The sequence below is a fragment of the Medicago sativa genome, chromosome 4 (assembly GCF_051527215.1).
Source record: "Medicago sativa cultivar Bolivia chromosome 4, Bolivia_mono, whole genome shotgun sequence".
NCBI classification, from domain to species: domain Eukaryota; kingdom Viridiplantae; phylum Streptophyta; class Magnoliopsida; order Fabales; family Fabaceae; genus Medicago; species Medicago sativa.
In genome coordinates this window covers 63,763,788-63,787,525 of record NC_140752.1, presented here as the reverse complement: position 1 = coordinate 63,787,525, position 23,738 = coordinate 63,763,788, and the positions used below count along the sequence as shown (strand labels likewise).

At 34.7% G+C, this 23,738-nt stretch overlaps 3 protein-coding genes across 4 annotated transcripts; 1 reads left to right on the top strand and 2 right to left on the bottom strand.

Moving 5' to 3' along the window:
• Positions 1-1,827: 1,827 nt before the first annotated feature.
• On the top strand, positions 1,828-3,689 carry LOC146930640 (E3 ubiquitin-protein ligase RSL1-like). Of its 2 annotated transcripts, XM_085702113.1 has the most exons (3): positions 1,828-2,031; positions 2,270-3,208; positions 3,288-3,689. In XM_085702113.1, the coding sequence occupies exons 2-3, from the start codon at positions 2,337-2,339 to the stop codon at positions 3,358-3,360; spliced, it is 945 nt and encodes a 314-aa protein (XP_085558239.1). In that variant the 5' UTR covers positions 1,828-2,031; positions 2,270-2,336; the 3' UTR covers positions 3,361-3,689. The 2 variants fall into 2 exon arrangements, with proteins under 2 accessions (XP_085558239.1, XP_085558240.1); XM_085702114.1 differs by having other exon boundaries at positions 1,828-3,208.
• Positions 3,690-8,191: 4,502 nt separating this feature from the next.
• Positions 8,192-14,699, bottom strand: LOC146930639 (E3 ubiquitin-protein ligase RSL1-like). Its single transcript, XM_085707580.1, has 3 exons — positions 14,050-14,699; positions 8,890-8,997; positions 8,192-8,267 (listed from the first exon to the last, which is right to left on the bottom strand). Exons 1-3 carry the CDS (start codon positions 14,697-14,699, stop codon positions 8,192-8,194), a joined length of 834 nt encoding a protein of 277 aa, XP_085563706.1.
• Positions 14,700-17,308: 2,609 nt separating this feature from the next.
• On the bottom strand, positions 17,309-18,241 carry LOC146930638 (E3 ubiquitin-protein ligase RSL1-like). Its single transcript, XM_085707579.1, has 2 exons — positions 17,463-18,241; positions 17,309-17,384 (listed from the first exon to the last, which is right to left on the bottom strand). Exons 1-2 carry the CDS (start codon positions 18,239-18,241, stop codon positions 17,309-17,311), a joined length of 855 nt encoding a protein of 284 aa, XP_085563705.1.
• Between the last annotated feature and the right edge of the window lie 5,497 nt (positions 18,242-23,738).

Sequence of the window (23,738 nt, the reverse complement as noted above, 5' to 3'; positions counted from 1 at the left end):
TATAGTCCTCTAACTCACTCCTTGCTCCAACCGATCATCCTTTACATCAATCTTAAACATAAACATAATTATCAACAAAATGAACTGAATAATAAGGGTATGAGTGAGCTTGTTAATTAGACTTTAAAGAAACAAGGTTTTTTTATCAATAAGAAAAATAAGGTTTATTATGTTTAGGGCTGGTCCAAGGGTAAGGCTCAGGCACGGATCCATTCAATGCCTATTGGGGTCACTTGACCCCACTTATTTAACTATGTTTTTATTGAAAATATGATAATTTTATGTTTTGCCCTCACATGAAAATTGTGGTTGACCCCACAAGAAGTCTACTAATGAAAATACATACACATATTATTACTTTTTAATTATTACAACATAAATTTAGATATACAATATTTGTAGTTTTCAATTTTTTTTACTTGCATTTATATTTCTTTTTCATGAATATTTTAGATAAATGATCATTCCCCCACTACTTAACTTTTCTGGATCCGTCACTGGTAAGGCTAGTAAAACCCCCGCTTTATGCCTCTTAATAGAAAAACATTTTTCTTTAGATTTTAGGGTTAATAGTTCTTTATCCCCTAATATATGTCATTTCCAGTTTCTCCCCCTGTAATTTTTTATTTATTTATCCCCTTGTAAAAAAATTGTTTTGGAATACCCCCCTAATAGGTCATTCAAAAACCAACTCTTTTTTTGCAGAAATTTTCGTTTTTGAATGACCTATTGGGGGATATTCCAAAAGAAATTATTTTTACAGGAGGGTAAATAAAAAAAATTACAGGGGAAAATCGGAAATGACCTATATTACAGGGGGTAAAACACCATTAACCCTAAATTTTATAAACAAAAAAGCCTCATATACAAACTAAAACGGTCGAATATACTGACATTTGTTTTAGGCCTCACCTACAAATAAAATTTATTAGGCCGATTATGCTATTTGATGGAAATCATGGGTTGGGGAAATTGTAATTTATCCATGGTGCTAAAGTGTTTTTTTTTTTTTAATCTTGAAAGTTTAATAATTCGAAAGATCAATCTCATTATTACGATAATGCGTATAAATTACAAATAGTAATTTTATGAAATTTTGATTAAAATTATTTTTATTTTGATTAAAATTATAGGTATAGATAATATATATTTTGCACTTTCATACTGTAACAAATTATATTTATCTTTTTCAATAATATTAACAATATAACAAATATAACATCTTTTAAAAAATATAACAAATATAATAAAAATTCTTATTTTTTGAATGACACCAACAAAATATAGGTTATAGTCAAATTTGTTTAATTGGAAGGAGATAAATTTAGCACAAAACTACCTATTTTCTTTATACTATAAAAAAATATATAAATAGATTATCGGGCCTAATTGAAATCAGGCAAGGCAAAACCGGTATGATTTAGGTCCCGTTTGTTACAGATTAAAATAAAAGTTATTTTGACATAAAATAATTTATAGATTATTTTGTAGAGATTTTATGAAAAATCATAATCAATTTTTTGACACGTATTTTCTTTCTCCTCTAAAAAAAATCTATTTTTTGAGAATCTGTTATTAACATCTTCTTATTTGAAGCTATTTTTAATTTTCTTTTTATATTCTGATTTTATTTTTAAAAATTGAAATACTCTTAAAAGTTATTACTCCCTCCGGTCCTTATTATAAGAAAAAGTTAACTTTTTAGGTTCATTGTGTAAATAATGTATCTAGCCTATATTTATAACAAGATACATTAATTATTCTATGAACTAAAAAAGTCAATTGTTTCTTATAATAAGCACCGGAGGAGTATTAGAAAAGAAAAAAAAATCTTAAAAAACCTATAACAAAGAGGCTCTTAGCCATGCACAGAATTTGTTAGCACTAACCGGAAACCTAAAAGAGCTCACTCAGAACTGCCAAGCATAACAACCGCTCCAAATTCTTAGCTTTTCCCAACCTAAAACTAAAAACAACGAACGAACACATTCTCATCGCCTCTCACATTCTCATCGATCATTCAATGGCAAGGTTAGTTAACACACGTAATTTTTTTTTCTCTCTCTCTCATTATTGCATCCTTAGTTCTCTTCTAATTCAACCGGTTGATCAATGCAAATTTAGATTAGCAATCGATATTTTTCCATCTCTAAGGTTACATGTTTAATAATAGAAATCGATTTTGTTTTATGATAGTTTTAGAGGTTTCATTAACAAACTTTGATTTATATAAAAAATCTTTGTTAAGCTGTTCTCTTTTACTTTTTAGTCCTTGGAGCGGCTTGGAACGCTTCAAGGGTTGAGCTAGGGTTTATTGTTGCTATTTTCGGCCTTGGATGAAAAGAGAAAATTGTGGTGACATGGAGGGGAATTCATCATCCTCTTCCTCTACAACACATGATGATCAAAATTTAGTAGATGACATCTCCCTCTTAGCCCTTCATGACCATGATGAAGAAATTTTTCGAATATCTGAAGAGACATATGCAGAAGAATTACAAATACGAGAAGCATTGTTATTTTCCGCTCTTATGTCAAATACTACTATAGATGTAAAAAATGAAATCCAAGCAGTGGATGCAAAAGTTGATCTCAAACAGAAACAGAAAGAGGCCTTTGTAGGTGAATATTCTTCCTCGTCTTCTTCTTCTCAGTTGAAACAATCCTATTGTGCTATCTGTATGGAAGCTAAACCTGTTGAAGAAATGTTCCAAAACCGAAAATGTTCACACTCTTTCTGTGAATATTGTGTTGGAAGATATCTAGCTGCAAAAATTCGGGAAAGTATATCAATGGTAAAATGTCCTGATCCAAAATGCAATGATATTTTGGAGCCTCATGATTGTAGTTCAATTTTACCAAAGGATGTGTTTGATAGATGGGAAAATGCACTTTGTGAGAATATGGTGTTAGGTTCACAAAAATTTTATTGTCCTTTTAATGATTGTTCAGCTATGTTGTTGAATGATGAAAAGGAAATTGTGACTGCTTCGGAATGTCCACATTGTCATAGATTGTTCTGTGCACAATGTAAGGTTTCATGGCACACAGGTGTTGATTGTAAAGAGTTTCAAAGCTTGAAAGTCGGCGAGCGAGGGAGGGAAGATCTAATGGCCATGGAACTTGCTAGGAACAAGAGATGGAAAAGATGTCCAAAGTGTGGCTTCTATGTGGAAAAAATTGTGGGATGTACTCGCATTTCATGCAGGTATATTCAATTCTCTCTTGTTAAGAATTCTACTTTTTTTTTTTTTTTTATTCTTCCTTGTAATCAAACTTATATGCAGGTGTGGTAATCAATTTTGCTATGGCTGTGGTTCTCCTTGGAATAATCAGTCCCATTATGCATGTCCAACTTAATAAAAATTGCATGGCGAGCTATGAAGCACGGACACTCATCGGATTAGGTGTGTCGCGGTAGTTTTAAACTGAATTATGTGATTTTCTCAAATTACTAGTGTTGTCGGCGTGTCAGTGTTTGTGTCGTGTCCGTGTCTATATCCGTGCTTCACAGATGGCGAGTGAATTTGCAAAGTACAACGTTACAGCAATTATTGATTGATGACTATATTTTGAAATGTGACTGATATGTAATTTTGAGTACAGGTTTATTTTTGTTTTGTTTTCCTGTTTTATGGTGAACAACAATTTCTGGAGACTCTCTTCCATGTTATTTTGTCTTTTTTATATTTTTTCGTTGTGCCTGGCTGTGTTAATATATAGTTCTGAGCTTGTGGTTTATGCTATGTTTATAGAGAATGTTTAAATTCCAATTTAAACTTTATAATTTGGGTTGAGTCTAACTCAATCTTACATTGTGTAAAGTCAGGACTGCTCCCATTTAATTATAAACACATCATGATATTATATATCATCAAATGTGAGAAACCTAATAGCAGATTGTCCAATAGATCTTAGATAGACATTAATGTCATCTTAGAATTTAGGTTGGACCTAACTCAATTCTATTAGCCACAAACAACTAATATCTCTAATATGAAGTCCATGTTGTGATGGGAGGCAAATTTTTCTCATCCTTTTTAATCTGTTTTTCCTCCAAAACCATGTTTTTTGTTTGTGGCTCAAGTAGTCTAGTGACTATAATTTCACCTTTAAGATAAATACGTAGGGAATATGAGGTTTGAATTCCGGCCGTTACATATACTTCATCTTTGAGTTATTTTATGTAACTATACACACCACTAAATCATCCTTTTTTGTATTATTTCTTGCCAACCTAATGCAAATTAAATTAACTTCTATGTTATGAATGTACTTTTGTCGATTTATGGCACTAGGTCATTTTTCTCAGGGGTCCAATAGCAAAGTAAAATATACACATTTTATGATTGTTTTGTGTTGTGCTGGTTTGAAATCTTTATCTTTGATCAAATGTTATGTTGCATTTTGAATGAGATATTCTAAGTGTATGCTTTTGAGAGTGTACTTTAATGTCATAGAGAGGATTTGGATTGGAGAGGGATTATGGTGCGCGGTGAAGGATTTTTACTCGGTAAGGAATTCGAATGAGAGACATGGTGTGAGCTACGATGAGCAAAATAGTGTATCATCAGATATGGTGGTTTTTAATCGGTTTCTATCTGAGATGGAGCTTGTTTGATCTTTCCCCTACGTGTATGCGATTCACATGCTTCCATCCTAGTGAGTCTTTACTATAAACAGATTTAATAGAATTTTTATATCAGTGAAATGGCTGGATAGTTGGCAAAACCTAGGTGTGCGGGTACTACCAAAACATAAACATGAAATCTCGTTCACTGTGATTTGAAAATGCTTGGTTAGAGAAGTCGGGACTTGACCACGTAGTCAAAAGAGTGTGGAATATAGATGTGAATGAATATCTCCTATACTAAGAAGTTGCATAGAAGATTCAAAAGATTGGGTGGCGAGAATCTGAATGTGCTTCAAAACAACAATTTTTTATTGTAGGTATGAAATGGAACTTAACCGTGACAGTAGAAGTGAGTTGGGTATGCACTATGCAGAAATACCAAGAAGCGCGTAGAAAATTAAGTGTAACACTCAAGCAAGAGAAAGCAGAGAGAAAAGGCGCATTAGCTACGAGATGTTGACTCGAATATAAATTTTTTCCATGTGGTAGCAACCTCAAGAACGAAATGAAATCAGATTGTAAAATTGTGCAACTCTGATGGAATTGTAATTCAAGAGCAGGAGGGCATATGTTAAGTTACAAAGGACTATTTTGTGGACTTATTTCAACAAGCTGAAACCACACATCATCAAGCTACAACACATATCACCCAGAGTCACTTAGAAGGAAGATGGTGAGCTGACAAATGAATATTTGATTGAAGAATTTAGAGAAGCACTGTATAGCATGAATTCGGATAAAGCACTGAGGCCGAATAGACTCAATCCTGCTTTTATTAGAGCTTTTGGGACTCGTGTTGTCAAGACATATTGCAAGCAACCAAGTTACAGTTGGATCAATGCTACTTCTCTCCACAACTAAACAATACAAATATTGTATTATCCTCAAAGTAGACAATCCCGTGTCGATGAAGGACATTAGATCAATTTCATTGTGTAATGTGATATATAAAGTCGTTTTGAAGGTGGTAGCCAGGAGACTTCAGCCTTTCCTTATCAAGTATATATCTATTGCGCAAGCCGCTTTTGTTGAAAATATATCGATTCTTGATAGTGTTGTGGTTATTATGGAAACTATTCATTATATAAGGTGCAAGACTAAGGGAAATGTTGGTGATACAAATCTTAAAATAGACATTAGGAAAGCTTATTTTGTTGAAGAAGCATTAGGAAAGCTTATGATAGGGTTTATTGGAGGTATCTTATATAGAGGTATGAGTAAGATAAGTTTTTGTGAAATATGGATAAAATGGATTTCTATGTGCCTCGGATCAATACATTTCTCGATGTTGGTTAATGGGAAGAGCTTGGGTCCCATTTCACCATGCTGCGGGATCCGTTAGGGTGACCCTTTATCACAATACCTCTTATATTGTGTGCAAAGGGACTAACAACCCTAACTAAAAGAGTCAAACCAAGAGGAGATATTCATCGTGTCAAGGTGTGTAGAGGAGCTCCAAGCCTATCACACCTCCTTTTTGTTGATGTTTGTTTTTTGTTTTTAGGGAAGATATTCGCGAGACGCAGTGCATAAAAGGTATACTTCATAATTACTAAATAGGATCAAGCATAACAATCAATTTAGGCAAGTCAGAGATATATTACGGCAGTAATATGCCACAGGATATCAAAGACAATATCCCAACCACATTTAATGTGACGGAAGGTATCAAAAGATGAAGGTATTTAGGTATGCAATCCATGATTGGGAGGAAGAAGAAAGCTTTTTTAGATACCTCAAAGATAGAATGTGGAAGAAGAACCAAGGATGGTCCGACAAATATTTATCGAAAGAAGGTAGAGAATTGTTAAAAAAAAATTATTAATTTAGGTGACACTGATGACCATTTTACAAATTTTCCCTAAGGGGATTCAAACTTACCACCTTGAGGTGACAAGGATAAACTCTAGAGAATAATTAATTCATTTCAATGGGGTTCCAATTAAACGATTCGTAAAAGAATTGACTGGCTTAGGTGGAAAAAGCTTACTAAGATAAAAGGAGCATGATGATGTGGGGTTTTTCCATTTTTACCGCTTCAATTAGGCAATGCTAGGGAAGCAAGGTTTGAACTTATTGATCAACCATGATACCATACTTTCTAAAGTCTTCACAGCAAAATACTATCCAAAGGGGAATTTCTAGTTGCAAAGTTGGGTCATAACCCAAGTTACGTGTGGTGTGGTGTGGTATCCAATCTTTAAACGTAGTGGTCAAGGAAAGAGTAAAATGGAAAATCAAATATGGCTCAAATATTTGTGTGTAGTATAAATTGTGGCTTCGTGACAGCACGAATGCTTTTATTATTACACCGCCAGCCATGGGGACAACAATATGAAGGTAACAAAATTAACCGATCATGCTAATGTCATTTGGAGAGAATAAATCATTCCTACAATGTTTATTTCAAGGGATGCCAATGAAATTATGAAAATACCTCTAAGCTCTCGACTAGTAGTGTTGATAGGCCAATTTGAAGGCTTTGCTACGGTGGCCAATTTGAAGGCTTAGCAAGAGTGGTCATTATTTGGTTTGTTTGGCCTATTATCATACAATGGAGGTAATCATCGATAACTTGCTTCTCAAAGAGCCAGGCAATTGGAAAGGAAAGTATTGTCGAATTTGAGGATCCTCAATCGAGAAAATGTTCCTATTGACATTGTTCTTGGAGTCTTACCCGTTAATTCAAAGAGGAGTACAATGTAGTTCAATCTGTCCAAGTCACGACACGAGTTATGAAAATGAATAGAACTATTTTATGGGATGCAAGACCGTCTAATAGGTGATTATGGATTCTGGTTTTTGGCATTTGGTGGAACCAGTTTTGATGCATGCAGCAGGCTTTGTCAAAGCAAATTTTAATCTTATTTAGCGGCTAGATAAAGTGTGTAGGCAAAGTTTGTCACGGTGTTGGGGATGGTTTGGCAAAGAAGAAATAATAAATGCTCAAATGATGAGATACTGTTGGCTTTTGAGGTGAATAGGCGCGCGAAAGAGGCGTTGAAGGACTTGATTCGGTTTAGATTTCCAACACAGGCTCGCCTAAGTTTTCAGATCAAAATCTGGTCAATAAATGGACCAAGTTGCAGCAGGCCAAAGTCAATGTAACGTAGATGGTGCATGTTTCGTCGAAGATAACATTTTCTGCAATAGAGCTTGTATCCGCAATGTAGAAGGCAATTTCATGACAACATTAACAACAAATTTCCAAGGTATGCAGAGATCAAAGAAGCTGAAGCTAGAGTTCTTAGGGAGACCATTTGGTGTCTACAAAATTTATTTCATGATCAAGTAATATAGAGAAATGGATTGTTTACAAGTAGTTGTCAATTTAAATACTAGAACTAAAAACAGCACAACGTATGCTAAAATTATTGAGGCTTGCAATCATATCACAATCATATGGAAGAGGAGAGTTTCCAGAAATTGTTGTGCACCACAAAACAAGAACCAAAAATAAAACTCCTACTCAATATGACAATCATATTTTCAAATTCTATGCATTAATCAATAATTGATGTAATGTTGTGCTTTGCAATTTCACTCGCCATGCCATTTCTATCCAGTTGCACACTTATAATGGGAGTCATTGTTCCAAGTGGATCCACATCCATAGCAAAATTGATTACCACACCTGCGGATAAAATCAATATACTAAATTTTTTCGTACAAATCAAAGTAGAATAACAAATTACTAATATTTAAGCAAGCATCCAAAATCAAAATGCTATATCTTTTCATAAAACAAGAAAAAAGGAACGGATAAAATTATATTTACACCTTACCAACAACAAATTTTATTTTCGTACAATAGAAACATTTAATAAGCTTATAACAACAAAAAAAAAATTAATAAGCTACTAAACTCCAAGTGGTAGTTCTCTGTTGGGCGATGTCTTTCATTGGTTTTCGGATTTAGAAGCTGTTTGGTTTGGGTTTTGAGATGGATACGCGCGTTTCAGCACTAATTTACCGTGGTTTTAACAAGCTACAAATAGTAGCTTCTTGGCAAACGTGGTACTCCACCGCTAAAACAAACACTGCATTAGTCTTTGATTTACTAGGTGTATGGATTTTCTGTTGGGTGTTCTGTCTATACATATGGTGCCGTTTGTTTGGTTGTTTCCGTCTATCTTTGTTTGTCTTGAATAGAGATTTGTTTATTAATATATTTTGTTGTTTCAACAAAAAAAAAAAAAAAACTACTAAACTCCTTAAAAAAACTAGAATTCTTAACAAAAGAGGATTGTCTATACCTGCATGAAATGCGAGTACATCCCTCAATTTTTTCGACATAGAAGCTGCACTTTGGACATCTTTTCCATCTCTTGTTCTTAGCAAGTTCCATGGCCATTAGATCTTTTATTAGAGGCAAGCAAGAAAGAACAAAGCATGGCAATACAAAAGAGTGAAGAAAGAGCTATTACTTGCGCGCCAAGTAAACTCTAGTTGAATTGTAATTTGAGTGACATTTACATTTCATTTAGATTGCATGTAGTTAGTTACAGTTTTAGAGCTTATAAATAAGCAATCATTGTAACCGTTTTACACATTGAATCAATAAGAGATTTTTCATTTCACTTTCTTCTTTCACAAGCTTCAAGCTTTATCCATGGCGTTTTCCATGGCAGTTACATTCTTAGATGGTATCAGAGCAAGTGAATCTTGCTCTGCTTCCGCATGATATAGATTGAACGTTATTCGGTTCATCTTTTCTCCTTCTTCGCATTTCATTGCGTTTTGATTACTCTGTTTCTTCGAATCTTTTTGCTTCTTTGAGATTCTTCGTTTGTGATTGAATCTTTGATTCAACAATGGTGAGAAATAACAATAACAATAATCAGGATCAAGCTCTTGATCCTTACTATGTTCATCCTTCAGAAAACTCTTCAACGGTTACGGTTACGCCTCAACTAACCGGTGAAAACTATCACTCTTGGTCTATGAAGATGCGAAGAGCTCTTGCAATGAAGAAAAAATTCAAATTTGTTGATGGATCTATACCTATACCAGAAGAGGATGATTTGTTATATGCAGCTTGGGAAAGGTGCAACAATCTTGTTCATACTTGGATAATCAATTCTATTTCGCCTTCAATTGCTCAAAGTGTAGTGTTTATTGAGAATGCTGTTGATATGTGGAATGATTTAAAGGATAGATTCATGAGAGGTGATAGAATTAGGGTTGCACAATTGCAAGAAGAGATTGCTAATCTGAAACAAGGAACTAAGAAGGTCACTGAATATTTCACTGATTTGAGAGGTCTATGGGAAGAGTTAGATCAGTTCAGGCCTATGCCTCAATGTACCTGTCCAATTCAGTGCACTTGTTTTGCTATGAGGAATAACAAAGATTTTCGAGCTGAAGATAGAATCATTAAGTTCTTAATGGGATTGAGTGATGATTATCAAGGTGTAACATCACAAGTTTTACTGATGGATCCTTTACCTCAAATAAATAGGGTTTTCTCTATGGTACTGCAGCAAGAAAGGAAGATGCAGTACAATGTGGTAGCAACTCCTATAGATGATACATCATCTGGTCTTGTTAATGCAATGGATGGACAAAGACAATTTGGAAGAGGTAGAGGATATTCTTCTCAAGGAAGAGGAAGAGGAAATCCCAGAGTTTGCAGTTTTTGCAATAGAACTAACCATACAGTTGAAACTTGTTACAAGAAGCATGGATATCCTCCAAATTGGGGAAGAGGAGGAGGAAATACTTTTGCTAATGCTAATTTTGTTGAAGGTGAAGAAACTGAGTTCAAAGGAAATACTTCCACTGGGAAAAATGATGAAAGTGGAATGATGCTGACCAAAGATCAGTATCAAAGTTTGATTGCATTGTTAGAGAAAAGCAATGTTGAAGCAAAAGGTTCTGCAAATATGATGAAGGCTAGCAGTTCAACTATGAATGCAGGAGGTAAATTCTTTACCAGTAATGCTAGATGCAAATTTGATGATAATAGCTGGATAGTTGACACAGGTGCTACACATCACACTTGCCATGATTTAAGTTGGTTTATTAGCTACTATGAAATTAAACCAATTAGTGTAACTTTACCTAATAAGACTATAGTGGAGGCATGTTATAAAGGAAATGTGAAGTTGACAGAATCCTTGCACATTCATGATGTGTTATACTTGCCACAATTTGCTGTGAATCTGATATCTGTTTCAAAATTATGCAAAGAGCAAGACTGTATACTGAGTTTTGAAGCTAATCAGTGTATCATACAGGACAAGAAGGATATGAGGAAGATTGGTTTGGCTGAAGAAGTGGATGGCCTTTACCATTTGAAGACTATAAAAGAGTCACAAAATATTGCTAAGATTTCTAGTATTTCTGCCTTATAAAATAAAGATAGTAGTTTAGTGCCTTCAGGAATCCTATGGCACCTTAGACTTGGGCATCTATCTCATGATAGAATGCAATGCATGAATAAATTGTACAGTTATATTTCTGTAAGTCCACATGTTGCTTGTGATGTTTGTCAGTTGTCTAGACAAAATAAGTTGCCTTTTTCCATCAGTTTAAATAATGCACAGAACATGTTTGATCTTATACATGTTGATATTTGGGGACCCTTCTCCACTGAGTGCATACATGGTTTTAGATATTTCTTGACTATTTTGGATGATCATAGTAGGCATGTTTGGGTTGCTATGTTGAAATCCAAGTCAGAAGCCTCATCAAAGGTTAAAGGTTTTGTTTGTATGATAGAAAATCAGTTTGAAAAGAAAATCAAATCCATTAGAAGTGATAATGGTCCTGAGTTCTTATTACAAGAATTTTATGCTGAGAGAGGGATTTTACACCAGAGAAGTTGTGTTTATACTCCTCAGCAGAATGGAAAAGTTGAAAGGAGGCATCAGCATATTTTGAATATCAGCAGGGCTTTAATGTTTCAGTCCAAGTTACCTAAGAAGTTTTGGTCCTATGCAGTATTGCATGCAGTGTATCTCTTGAATAGAATACCAACCAAATTACTTCAAAATAGGTCTTCTTATGAGCTCTTATATGGACATGCACCTGACTTAAGTCATCTTAGAGTTTTTGGCTGTCTCAGTTATGCATCTACTTTGCCAGTTAACAGGCACAAGTTTGACCCCAGAGCAAAGAAGTGTGCATTTCTGGGTTATAAATCAGGCATGAAGGGATACATCCTGGTTGATACTTGTAATAATGAGATTTTGATCTCCAGAAATGTGAAATTCTTTGATTTAGAGTTCCCTTTTCACTCAAAATCCTTGAATCCTCTTCCACATAATCACATTTATCTAGATAGCAGTCATGACTTGTCTGACAAGGCACCTGCTGTCACAACTGAATTTGTTGAAGATACTTCACACATTGAAGATGTGTGTAATGATGATGATCCAGAAGAGATTGTACATCAAAACAATAATGTTGAGGATGTTCAATCAGCAACTGTTAGAAGGTCACAAAGGGTTAGCAGGCCCCCTTCTCATCTGCAAGATTATGTTTGTCAGTCCAAAGATTACTCTATGGCAAACTATGTGTGCTATTCACAGCTTGCATCCCATCATCAACACTATGCTCTCTCCATTTCACATGATATAGAGCCTACTACTTATCATCAGGCTTGTCAAGATTCCAAGTGGTTAGTTGCTATGCAGAATGAAATTGAGGCACTCAATGCAAATCATACTTGGAAGTTTGTGGATTTGCCCCCTAATGCTGTTGCAATTGGAAGCAAATGGGTCTATAAAATTAAAAGACATGCTGATGGAAGTGTAGAGAGATACAAAGCTAGATTGGTGGCACAGGGATACACTCAAACTGAAGGGTTGGATTATTTTGAGACCTTTTCTCCTGTTGCCAAGTTGTCAACTATCAGAGTTCTCCTGGCACTTGCATCCATACATGGTTGGCATCTTCACCAATTGGATGTAAATAATGCTTTTCTTCATGGAGACTTGAATGAAGCTGTGTATATGAGAGTACCACAAGGAGTTTCTGCTCCTAAGTCAGGCCAGGTCTGCAAACTCCTCAAATCCTTATATGGTTTGAAACAAGCAAGCAGGCAATGGTTTGAAAAACTCACACAGTTTCTTTATGCACAAGGTTTTGTTCAGGCTGCTTCTGATCACACTTTGTTTATCAAATCCACTACCTCATCCTTTACTGCACTCTTGGTATATGTGGATGATATTATTCTTGCTGGTACATCTCTTACAATGTTTGATGAATTGAAGCTTGCTCTTCATCAAACTTTCAAGATCAAAAACCTTGGGCAGCTCAAGTTCTTCCTTGGTCTTGAGGTGGCTAGATCTTCCAAAGGTATTACTCTATGCCATAGAAAATACTGCTTGGAACTCTTGGAGGATGCAAAGCTCACTAACTGTAAACCTGCAAGTACTCCTCTGGATCCTGCAACACGTTTGCATCAAGATGGAGGTTCTCTTCATCATGATGTTTCTGGTTATAGGAGATTGGTGGGTAGATTGCTTTATCTCACTACTACCAGGCCAGACATAGCATATGCCACGCAACAATTAAGTCAATTCATGGCTTCCCCAACTGTAATACATCATCAGGCAGCTCTTAGGGTTTTGAGGTATCTTAAGAGATCTCCTGGGCGTGGTTTATTCTTCCCTCAAACCTCTGATTTGCAGTTGTTGGGTTTTAGTGATGCTGACTGGGGAGGATGTATAGATACCAGAAAATCCATTTCTGGGTATTGCTTCTTCATTGGTCACTCTCTAGTATCATGGAAGTCAAAGAAACAAAGCACAGTTTCTTGTTCATCTGCAGAGGCAGAATATAGGGCTTTGGCTTCAGCAACACGTGAATTGCAATGGATATGCTTTCTTCTTCATGACTTACAACAGTCACCCTCTCGTTTGCCTGTGTTGTATTGTGACAATCAAAGTGCACTTCATATATCAGCTAATCCTGTTTTTCATGAGCGCACTAAACATTTAGATATTGATTGTCATCTTGTGCGTGAGAAGCTACAAGCTGGAGTTATGAGGTTGCTCCCTGTTTCTTCCCATAATCAAACTGCAGATGTGTTTACCAAAGCTTCAGGACCACGCCAGTTTTATGAGTGTATCAACAAGCTTGGGATGCTGGATATTTACCAACCTCCATCTTGTGGGGGGGTATTAGAGGCAAGCAAGAAAGAACAAAGCATGGCAATACAAAAGAGTGAAGAAAGAGCTATTACTTGCGCGCCAAGTAAACTCTAGTTGAATTGTAATTTGAGTGACATTTACATTTCATTTAGATTGCATGTAGTTAGTTACAGTTTTAGAGCTTATAAATAAGCAATCATTGTAACCGTTTTACACATTGAATCAATAAGAGATTTTTCATTTCACTTTCTTCTTTCACAAGCTTCAAGCTTTATCCATGGCGTTTTCCATGGCAGTTACATTCTTAGATCTTTCCTCCCTCGCTCACCGTCTTCCAAGCTTTGAAACTCTCTACAATCAACACCCGAGTGCCATGAAACCTTACATTGTGCACAAAATAATCTATTACAGTGAGGACACTCAGAAGCAGTTACAACTTCCTCTTCATCATTCACCAACATAGCTGAACAATCATTAAAAGGACAGTAAAATTTTTGTGAACCTAACACCAAATTCTCACAAAGTGCCTTTCCCCATCTCTCAAACACATCCTTTGGTATAAGGGTACTACAATTATGAGGCTCCAAAATACCATTGCAATTTGGATCAGGACATTTTACCATTGCTGTATTCTCTTGAATTTTTGCAGCTAGATAACTTCCAACACAATTTTCACAGAAAGAGTGTGAACAGTTTTGGTTTTCAAACATTTCTTCAACAGGTTTCGCTTCCATGCAGATAGCACAATAGGATTTTTTCAATTGAGAAGAAGATTCTCCTTCAACAGGTTTGAGGTTAGTTTCAGTATCAACATTTGCATGCACTACTTGTAATTGTATTTCCTCTGCATATTCCTCGTCAAATAACGGAAATATCTCTTCAGCATGATCATGAAGGGCTAAGGAGTCGAAATCCTCAAATAAAGTTTCATTGTCTGTTGTAGAAGATGAAGAAGTTCCCTGCATGTCCCCACAGTTTTTTTTCCTTCAGGGAGAAGTGTTACCTACATTTCTTTTGTGAGTGTTTACTACTGCATGAAATACTTGTGTTTTGAAGAGCAACGTTTGGTTTCGTGTTTTGAAGAGCAACGTTTGGTTTCGGTTTTAGATGACTTTGGAATTGGTATTAATTTGAATGCTAGTAAATGCTAGAGAATGGCAATCTAGGAATTTGGAAAGACCTTGCCCATTCCCATGGTTCATGTTTCTGACGAACGACCAAATGGATATGAGACGTATTTGAAAAACAAAAATAATTATAAAGAGAAAGGGTCATGTTAACTTGTGCCCTTAGGGCACATGTTAAGCATTAATGTTATTCCATTAATGGTAAGAATTTATTGAAAAAAGATTATATTAAACATTTTGAGCAATAAATTAACACAATTTCCGATACATAATTTCTATTAGTGGAATTCTTAACATGTGCCTAAGGGCACAAGTTAACATTTCCCAAAGAGAAAAATAATTAAAAATTTAGGAAAAAAGTTACGCTCAATTACGGGGGTGGGAATATGTCAGGACGTCCGACATAGTCTATGGTCTGATTTTTTTTTTTTTTTTGTCTTGCTAACCAATGCCCTAAGGGCAAATGGTTAAGGAATCCATAAGTAGAAATTTTATCTTGGAAATGCAAGTTGTTACATTTGATCAAGTAATGATTACACAACTTTTTATTAATAATTTACTTGTTTTAGTTGCTTAACCAATGCCCCAAGGGCACTGGTTAGCATTCTCCTTTTTTTTTTTATCAAGTAGTCTAATGACTAGAGCTCACACATTTTAAATATAGAGAACTTAGGTGTCGGGGGTTCGAACTCCGACCCCTGCATATAATATGCATATCCTTGTCTGTGGTCGGACTTTAATAGGTCCAATCAGACCTAGTATTTTTAGTAAAAGATCGAGGCTTATATTTTTTAAAAGATCTACTCCCTCCGTCCCAAATTATAAGCAAAAAAAAAATCACACTTATTAAGAAAACTAAAACATAAGAATTTGGAGTATAGTTTTGTGTTTTCTTTGAAAAAAGTTTTATAGAAAGATGTAAAAACAATTTTCATTGGCTATTGGTTATGGAAAAGAGATTTTTTAAAAAAAAAAGATTAAATAGGATAAAAGCTTGTCTTTTTTGCTTATATCTTGGGACAAAGAAAATGAGCTTTTTTTGCTTATATTATGGGACGGAGGGGATATTTACTTAAATACGCCAAGCTTGAAAATATAAATAAGTCTACCAAACCTACTCAACTAGTCTGGTTGTATATATAATTAAAAATTAATGCTAATATTTTCAATACATCTAATTAATTAATATTTTCAATAAAGATGAAATATTGTGTTGTCATAATAGTATATTAATATTTGTTATATTAAAAGAAAATAATTTAAATATTACTCCCTCCGGTCATATTAACAAAAAAACAATTGACCTTTTAAATACAGTGAATAGTTTATGTATCTAGTCTACAATCTAAACCAAATACATAAATTATTCAATGTATCTAAAAAGTCAACTATTTTTTGTAAAAAGGACCAGAGTGAGTAGTAAATTTTTAGGAGATAGTTGCATTGCATAGAAATCTTACAATCCATTTTCTCCTCTCGGTTCCTTTAACTATAATCATAATCATTTGAACTATTATTTTTTTGCAACGATTTCTCGTTTAGAACAGTCTTGTCGTTTATTTGACGAAGATTGTCTTCGAAACTTAATTAAAAATGACCTACTTAAGAGGAGAGGTGAGTTTAAGCCTTAATGTAGAGTATGCTTTTAAATAGGCTTTTAGACTTGATAGACCTTTAAAAATGTCATGCTAGACCTTGAAAATTGGCTTGTTGTAGGACAAAGGTCAAGCTCAAACCTAAATTATAGAACCCAACCTGACTTATTCCCACTCCTACACTTAAAGAATGGGGAAAGATTACCTTTTTGCGTGTTCACGCTCTAGAAGGAAGTAGACTACTTATTACGAGTCACCCTAACTACCCCCCCTCTAAGAACCAACCGAAGATTGATTTGGAATCGGGCTAGTGGTTTGTTTGAAAGCAACTAGAGTAAAATAACTAAAAAATGAAGTATGCACCATATGAAACAAAGATGATTTCGGAAAACAAATGGATGAGACAAATTTGTCACCCTAAACCCACAAGAACTTAAAATGGGCTATGAACATTCTCTGAATACAACATGACATAATCTATGCTTATATTTGTAGGTTTATGTTGTTTTATACTTTTAACATTGATGTTGTGAGTTGCAGATTAATTTATGGTGTTTTTAGCGACTTTGAATTTGGATTGTATTGATATACTCAATCAATTTAAATGAACGATTATCGTTTATTTTTGTCAAAAAAAATGTCGAAATGATATAGACACAACGAAAAATATTTAAGACAAAGTCTCATGGAATCCAGACATTATCGTTCACCATAAAACAAGAACCAAAACAAAAATAATACTACTCCCAACTCAAAAGTACATATTACAATCACATTTTAAACTATAGTCATCAATCAATTAATGTTGCAACATTGGAGTAATTTGTAGTTTCACTAGTCGCCATGCAATTTTTATCGAGTTACACATTTATAATGGGACTGGTTATTCCAAGTGGATCCGCAGCCATAGCAAAATTGATTACCACACCTGCATATAAGTTTGATTACAAGGCAGAATAATTAAAAAATAAAAGTAGAATTCTTAACAAAAGAGAATTGAATATACCTGCATGAAATGCGAGTACATCCCACAATTTTTTCCACATAGAAGCCACACTTTGGACATCTTTTCCATCTCTTGTTCTTAGCAAGTTCCATGGCCATTAGATCTTCCCTCCCTCGCTCGCCGACTTTCAAGCTTTGAAACTCTTTACAATCAACACCTGTGTGCCATGAAACCTTACATTGTGCACAGAACAATCTATGACAATGTGGACATTCCGAAGCAGTCACAATTTCCTTTTCATCATTCAACAACATAGCTGAACAATCATTAAAAGGACAATAAAATTTTTGTGAACCTAACACCATATTCTCACAAAGTGCATTTTCCCATCTATCAAACACATCCTTTGGTAAAATTGAACTACAATCATGAGGCTCCAAAATATCATTGCATTTTGGATCAGGACATTTTACCATTGATATACTCTCTTGAATTTTTTCAGCTATATATCTTCCAACACAATCTTCACGGAAAGAATGTGAACATTTTCGATTTTGGAACATTTCTTCAACAGGTTTAGCTTCCATACAGATAGCACAATAGGATTGTTTCAACTTAGAAGAAGAAGACGACGAAGAATATTCACCTACTTTTTGTTTCTGTTTGAGATCAACTTTTGCATCCACTTCTTGGATTTCATTTTCTACATCTATAGTAGTATTTGCCACAAGAGTGGAAAATAATAATGCTTCTTGTATTTGTAATTCCTCTGCATATGTCTCTTCAGATATTCGAAAAATTTCTTCATCTGCTGTAGAGGATGATGAAGTTCCCTCCATGTCCCCACGGTTTTTTTTCTTTTCTTGAAGAAGTATTTACTACATTATGAAAAGAAACTCAACCATACATATGTGTTTAGAAGACAAATGTGATTTTCATATGTTTATGTGGATTTGGTTTTGGTGGTTGCTACCATTGGAATTGGAATTAATTTGAATGCTAGTAAATGCTAGAGAATGGAAATCTAGGAATTTGGAAAGACCTTGCCCATTCCCATGGTTTTGTTTTTGAAGAACGACCAAAAGGATATGAAACGTCTGTGAAAATTAAAAATAAATTATATAGAGAAAAAATAATTAAAAATAATTACACTTACTCCCTCCGGTCACATTTATAAGCAAAAAACAACTTTTTAGGTTCATTGAATGATTAACGTATCTAGTCTATATAAAGACCAAATACATCAAATATTTAATGAATCTAATAAAGTGATTTTTGCTTATAAATGTGACCGGAGGGAGGGAGTAACTTAGAGAAATTGTTAAAGAAAATCAATGTTAAAAAAAGTGAAAAGGTAAAATATTTAAGATGACTAGAACAATAATACTTCTCCAGAAATGGCTAGAAAGAATTAAAAATAACAAAGAGTAGTAAACAATTCGCACCGTAGGAATCGATAAATGTTTATAAAGTTGATTCTGTTTAAGGTAGATGTTTATTATTTTTTGAAATAATATTAAATATATTAAATTTATATTTGCATTGATTTAATATTTATCATTTTTTAATTTTATAAAGTTGATATCGTTACGTTGGAGCACTTGACAACAATGCAGTTTGGTGGAGCGTTGTTTAAAGTCGAACTCTACTCGACATCTCTTGATCGAACACTAGATTAATAAGACCTCTTTCTCCTAGGAATCGGACAATTAACACTAAAAGAGGACGCTACTCAACAAGAGGTTGGTAATTCAATTTAAATTAGATAACAGTTTTTTACTAAAATTTAAAACAATTTTTTAGTTTAATTGTTAATTTATTATTAATATTTTTTACAATTTTTTGAAGTGCTGTGTTAAGGGGTTGCCTTGGAAAGACGAGGCTTGATTACCTTTAGGTTAATGTCCGCAAAGGGATTGCCATGATGAGACGAGGCTTGCTTACTTTTAGGGTAGAGCCCTCAATTGCCTTGACGAGACGAAACTCGTTTACTTTTAGGTCAGGTCCCTTAACGGGGTTGCCTTGGCAAGATGAGGCTTATTTACTTTTAGGTCAGAGCCCTCATAGGGGTTTCCTTGTTGAGTACAATAATAAAGATCCTTTCTCATATGGTGGCGAAAGGAGCTTTAGGTTGAAGGAGACCTTGAGGGCGGTGCACCAAAAGGTCAAGGCGATTTGTGTGTCAGTTCGACATGGGTTTTTCTAATCCTACGTATCCCTGAACATCTTAGAAAATCAGAGATATGTAGTTCTGCATTTGTTTGGGACTTAGCCTTCACTATTTGAGTGAGGGGGGTATTTATAGAGGTGGTGAGCAACATATTTCCCTATTATAAAGGGAGCCTCGTCCTTGGATATCTCATGCATTTGTATATGATGTCGTGGCCGTCCTTATCCAATAATTGGTCCTAAAGGGCGAGCCTATATCTAGGTATGTTGCCCCATTGGTATCTCGCCCTGTCATTATGGAGAAGTCAAAATTGTTATTGTGGCACACCCATAGGGCTATATTTCTTATGACATTCCACTTTCCAATTGGCTATAAAATTCTTGAAACAACAACAAATTATGTTAGCAGGTTAAATAAGTGAAGAAGCGTCTCAATTAAAATAATGCATGTCAGTATTATTTTTTTTATATGATACAGGAAAAAATATACAGCATTCTCTAAAAGAATCTATGCTTATTAATCAACAAAAATTCGCCAAAATAATTCAAATCTCGTTATACTTGCATAAGACATACCAAACTTTGTGTGGTGATTCCATTTTGGACGGGTTGATACGTATATTATCGTTGAACACGACAGATTCATCATAGTGATATGTGATGGTCGAATTTAGGCAAGTGTATCAAATCGTTAATAAGTAATAAAGTGGTAAGTAGAATATCGTATCCGCATGGATTGTTGTTTCAACTAGGCAATTTGTGTTACTTAGTTAGAACATGAAGTAAGTAAATAAATAAAGCAATAAAGATAAAATTAAATGGGTGGGGTGGGGGGTGGTGGGGGGTTTGTGCAATTTCAATTAGATTTTTTTTTATTACTTATCGTATCCACTGGGATTGTTATTTCAACTAGGTTAAAAGCATACATTTTTCGTGGTTAATGAAGTTGTGAATTGGTTAACAACACAACTCAATTTTTTATGTTACAAAATCCTCCTCTACATTAAAAGTGTTTCTTTTGCATTTTTTTTAAGGGTTTCTCTAAATCTTATAAATGAGTCAATTAATCAGTCTTTTTTCAAAAACTATTTTTTCTCTCTCATATTTTTTTCTTTTTAAAAAAAGGCGCTCTCTTATAACAACTTAAACTCCAACAAGGCAATATTCAGAAAAATACTTTAACCTTAACTTTGTCTTTAAAAATCACAAAAATGTCATTTTATTTTGTCTCTAAGAAGACTTCAGATAAAGAAAATTGGATAAAAATTTTGTTGTGCTTGATCTTCACTCTTCCTCTCTTTGGTGATTGTTTGGTTGAATGTAACTTTCTGCGATATAGCAACCATATGAGTACAAATGGGTGGTTCTTTCTCACTTGCCATATTTTCTCACTTGCCATATCCTTGATGAACTTTTTCAAAGTTGAAGGAGAAAGTGATGTGAGAGAAGAATAAAATGTTTAGCTTTAGTGTGTTTGTAGAATGTGACTTTTGACTTTCTTTGTATTTCTTAGTGGCGGTACACCGGAACTTTAATAGTTAATAGAGGAGAGAAGGAAAAAAGATCAAAATTTAAGGAAAATACTCATAATAAGATTTAGAGAAACCTAAAAATGGTGCATTAATTACCCCATTATCATGTGCAATCTTGCACATCCTTTTTTTAAAAGTGAGAAAAAGTATTGTTCACGGTATAAATATAGGGAATAGTGCAAATGTTCCGTATTGTCGTCACAAAAAAGATAACTTAAAGGTGACTAGTATTGCTGGACCAAAATAAGATAATTAGTTTACTACTCCTAGCTTACTTATAAGTTCTTTGAGCCTTCCACAAATTCTTTGAAGAATTTCAAAGATAGATAATATTGGGCCTGAGTGGTTTTTTCTGTTGTAAGGAAGGAAATATGTGTCTACTTCGAGTAGTCGGACGATCGTCCTACTCATGTTTTGTTTGGAATAAGAGCCATCGGAAGAGGCTGCGTGAGACCATAATCATTCATGAAAAATAAAGGTGTACATCGAGTCCTACAAGTTTTGTGTCTCTTCAAACAAGAAGGGAATGGAGGTGTCGACTCCTTGCTTCGTCAACTTGAAGTATTCATCAAGCAAGTTGGACATATTGTTTCTCTTACTTTGGTCTTCTTGTTATGCCTCAACTAACGTTTATTATTGATTTTTTGAATTGCCTTATCATGTTTTGCAGATGGAATGAGTAGCCTTGATTTATTCTTGCAATTGAAGAATGGTGGTTGGATCCTTTGGGCGTGGTTGTCGTCGTAGCCCGTGGCTCTGAAGGGGTGCCATAAGCTTCAGATGTGATAGATATTCAGGGTTCTCTTCCATCGCTCTCATCCTTAGGGAGTTTAAAGAGAGAGGTCCATACTACCACGGAGAGTCATCCTTGAAAATTCGCCCAAAGACTTTGTTTTTTCCCTTTCATCGGTCAGTGAGGAATCTTGGTCTACCTAAGGAAGGGTTTTTCCCGAAGTGTTTTCTTATACTCTGTTGTCTTTTAAGAAAATGAAGGCTTTCCTTTCCTCCTTTGAATTTCGCTATCTTATTTTGTATAGGCTTGTCGGGGAGAAACATTGTCCTTGTTGAGTAGCTCTTTTCTTTTTTAAAGGTTTTGACCCTACTATGTGCTTCACTCCCGATTGAGGTACCAGTAGTTGATGAGATTTAAAGTCTCCGAGGGGTAAAACATAGTTAATGCATTCAAGTAGAATGCTTTCTCTGGAAGCTTTAGTGAATCGGGCTTGTGCGGCTTGTAACACCCCACTCCTAATAAGCGGTAAAACGCGCAAACATACGAATATATTCTAGGAATAGATGCTACGTCTTCCAAATTAAAACATACATGCATAAAGAGCATGTTACATCACATAGCAGCGGAACACATAAATAATCCATAACAGCTACAAATCTCAGAATAAAGATACAAAGATACATCCTCCAATCTCAGATACAATAATATCTCAATTCCAACTACATAGACAACAAAATCCAACATGCAAGAACTACCCTAGATCAGAGCCCTAATCTAGACACTTGCACATAAAAAGAGGAATTCCGCTCCTCGGCAACATCAACACAAGTCTAAACATCCTGCACTCCATCTACCCGTCCATACGGAAAGGTAGGTGGTAAACCACTGAGGGTTAGCATTACATCATCATAATCCAATTAAAATTAACAAGAAACTTTGAGAATGAAAGATATATTTAAGAACGATGAATAACAAACTATACATGTACTCACAAGTATTCATAACATTCACATCATTCAATATCATCATCCCAAGTTCATATCAATAAGTGTATCATACACGCATCACAAATTCAACCATGTCAATCAACAATTAACAAATTCAATCATCATTCACAACTCAAATGCATTTCAATTCACCAACAAAGTATGCAATGGCTCTAGACTCATCTAGATGCATGTGGTACCAAATCACCTCAAGATCGTCACCTCCGATGCAACAAAAACATCGTAATCACCTCAATTGGATATAAAACATCGTAATCACCTCATGGTACCAAATGGATGCATGAACATATGACTCAACTCCAAAATGCATATGTTCACACATACAAATCACCTCAACATCACCAAGATTTAGTATATATGCAATCAACAACAATTCACCACCACATAACATATATACAATCACCAACAACATCCATATTCCAATTAACATGTAGTTGTCACATATATACACCATTAATCATCTCCACTTATAATGTATCAACTATCCATAAAGGATTCACAAGACAATTAGCTCTTAAAGTCATTTTCAACAAAGTTCGTCTCTCAAAATCACAACATAAAATAACTAGAGGTTAAGAACCAAAACCAATTCTACAAGCTCAATTGCCTATGCCATGTACTCTCACAAGTCACCTATGCGTGCAGTAGAGGTTACATAAGCATTTCATCAGCCACATATGGAGAATTCGCAAAAATTTCGAAGTTCGTCTCACTTGATCACTTTTCACAAAAATTTCCATTTTAAAAGTAAGACAAGTTAGATTCACCACATCATAGTTTGAATACCTTAGTTGAACTCATTAAAATCAAGTTTCAAAGATTATAACAGTCCACGAGGTTTGGGTCGACTTAGAATTAGTTATGCGGGTTTTTCGATAAAATTTTTCAAGAATAT

Bases quoted from the DNA above. Each gene is read 5' to 3' on its own strand.
- LOC146930640 (XM_085702113.1), top strand. From the start codon at position 2,337: ATGAAAAGAGAAAATTGTGGTGACATGGAGGGGAATTCATCATCCTCT. The intron at 3,209-3,287 runs GTATATTCAATT...ACTTATATGCAG, and splicing joins TGTACTCGCATTTCATGCAG to GTGTGGTAATCAATTTTGCT.
- LOC146930639 (XM_085707580.1), bottom strand. From the start codon at position 14,699: ATGCAGGGAACTTCTTCATCTTCTACAACAGACAATGAAACTTTATTT. The intron at 8,998-14,049 runs GAAAGATCTAAG...CTTGCCTCTAAT, and splicing joins GAAGACGGTGAGCGAGGGAG to AAAAGATCTAATGGCCATGG. The intron at 8,268-8,889 runs GTATAGACAATC...TTTTATCCGCAG, and splicing joins TGTACTCGCATTTCATGCAG to GTGTGGTAATCAATTTTGCT.
- LOC146930638 (XM_085707579.1), bottom strand. From the start codon at position 18,241: ATGGAGGGAACTTCATCATCCTCTACAGCAGATGAAGAAATTTTTCGA. The intron at 17,385-17,462 runs GTATATTCAATT...ACTTATATGCAG, and splicing joins TGTACTCGCATTTCATGCAG to GTGTGGTAATCAATTTTGCT.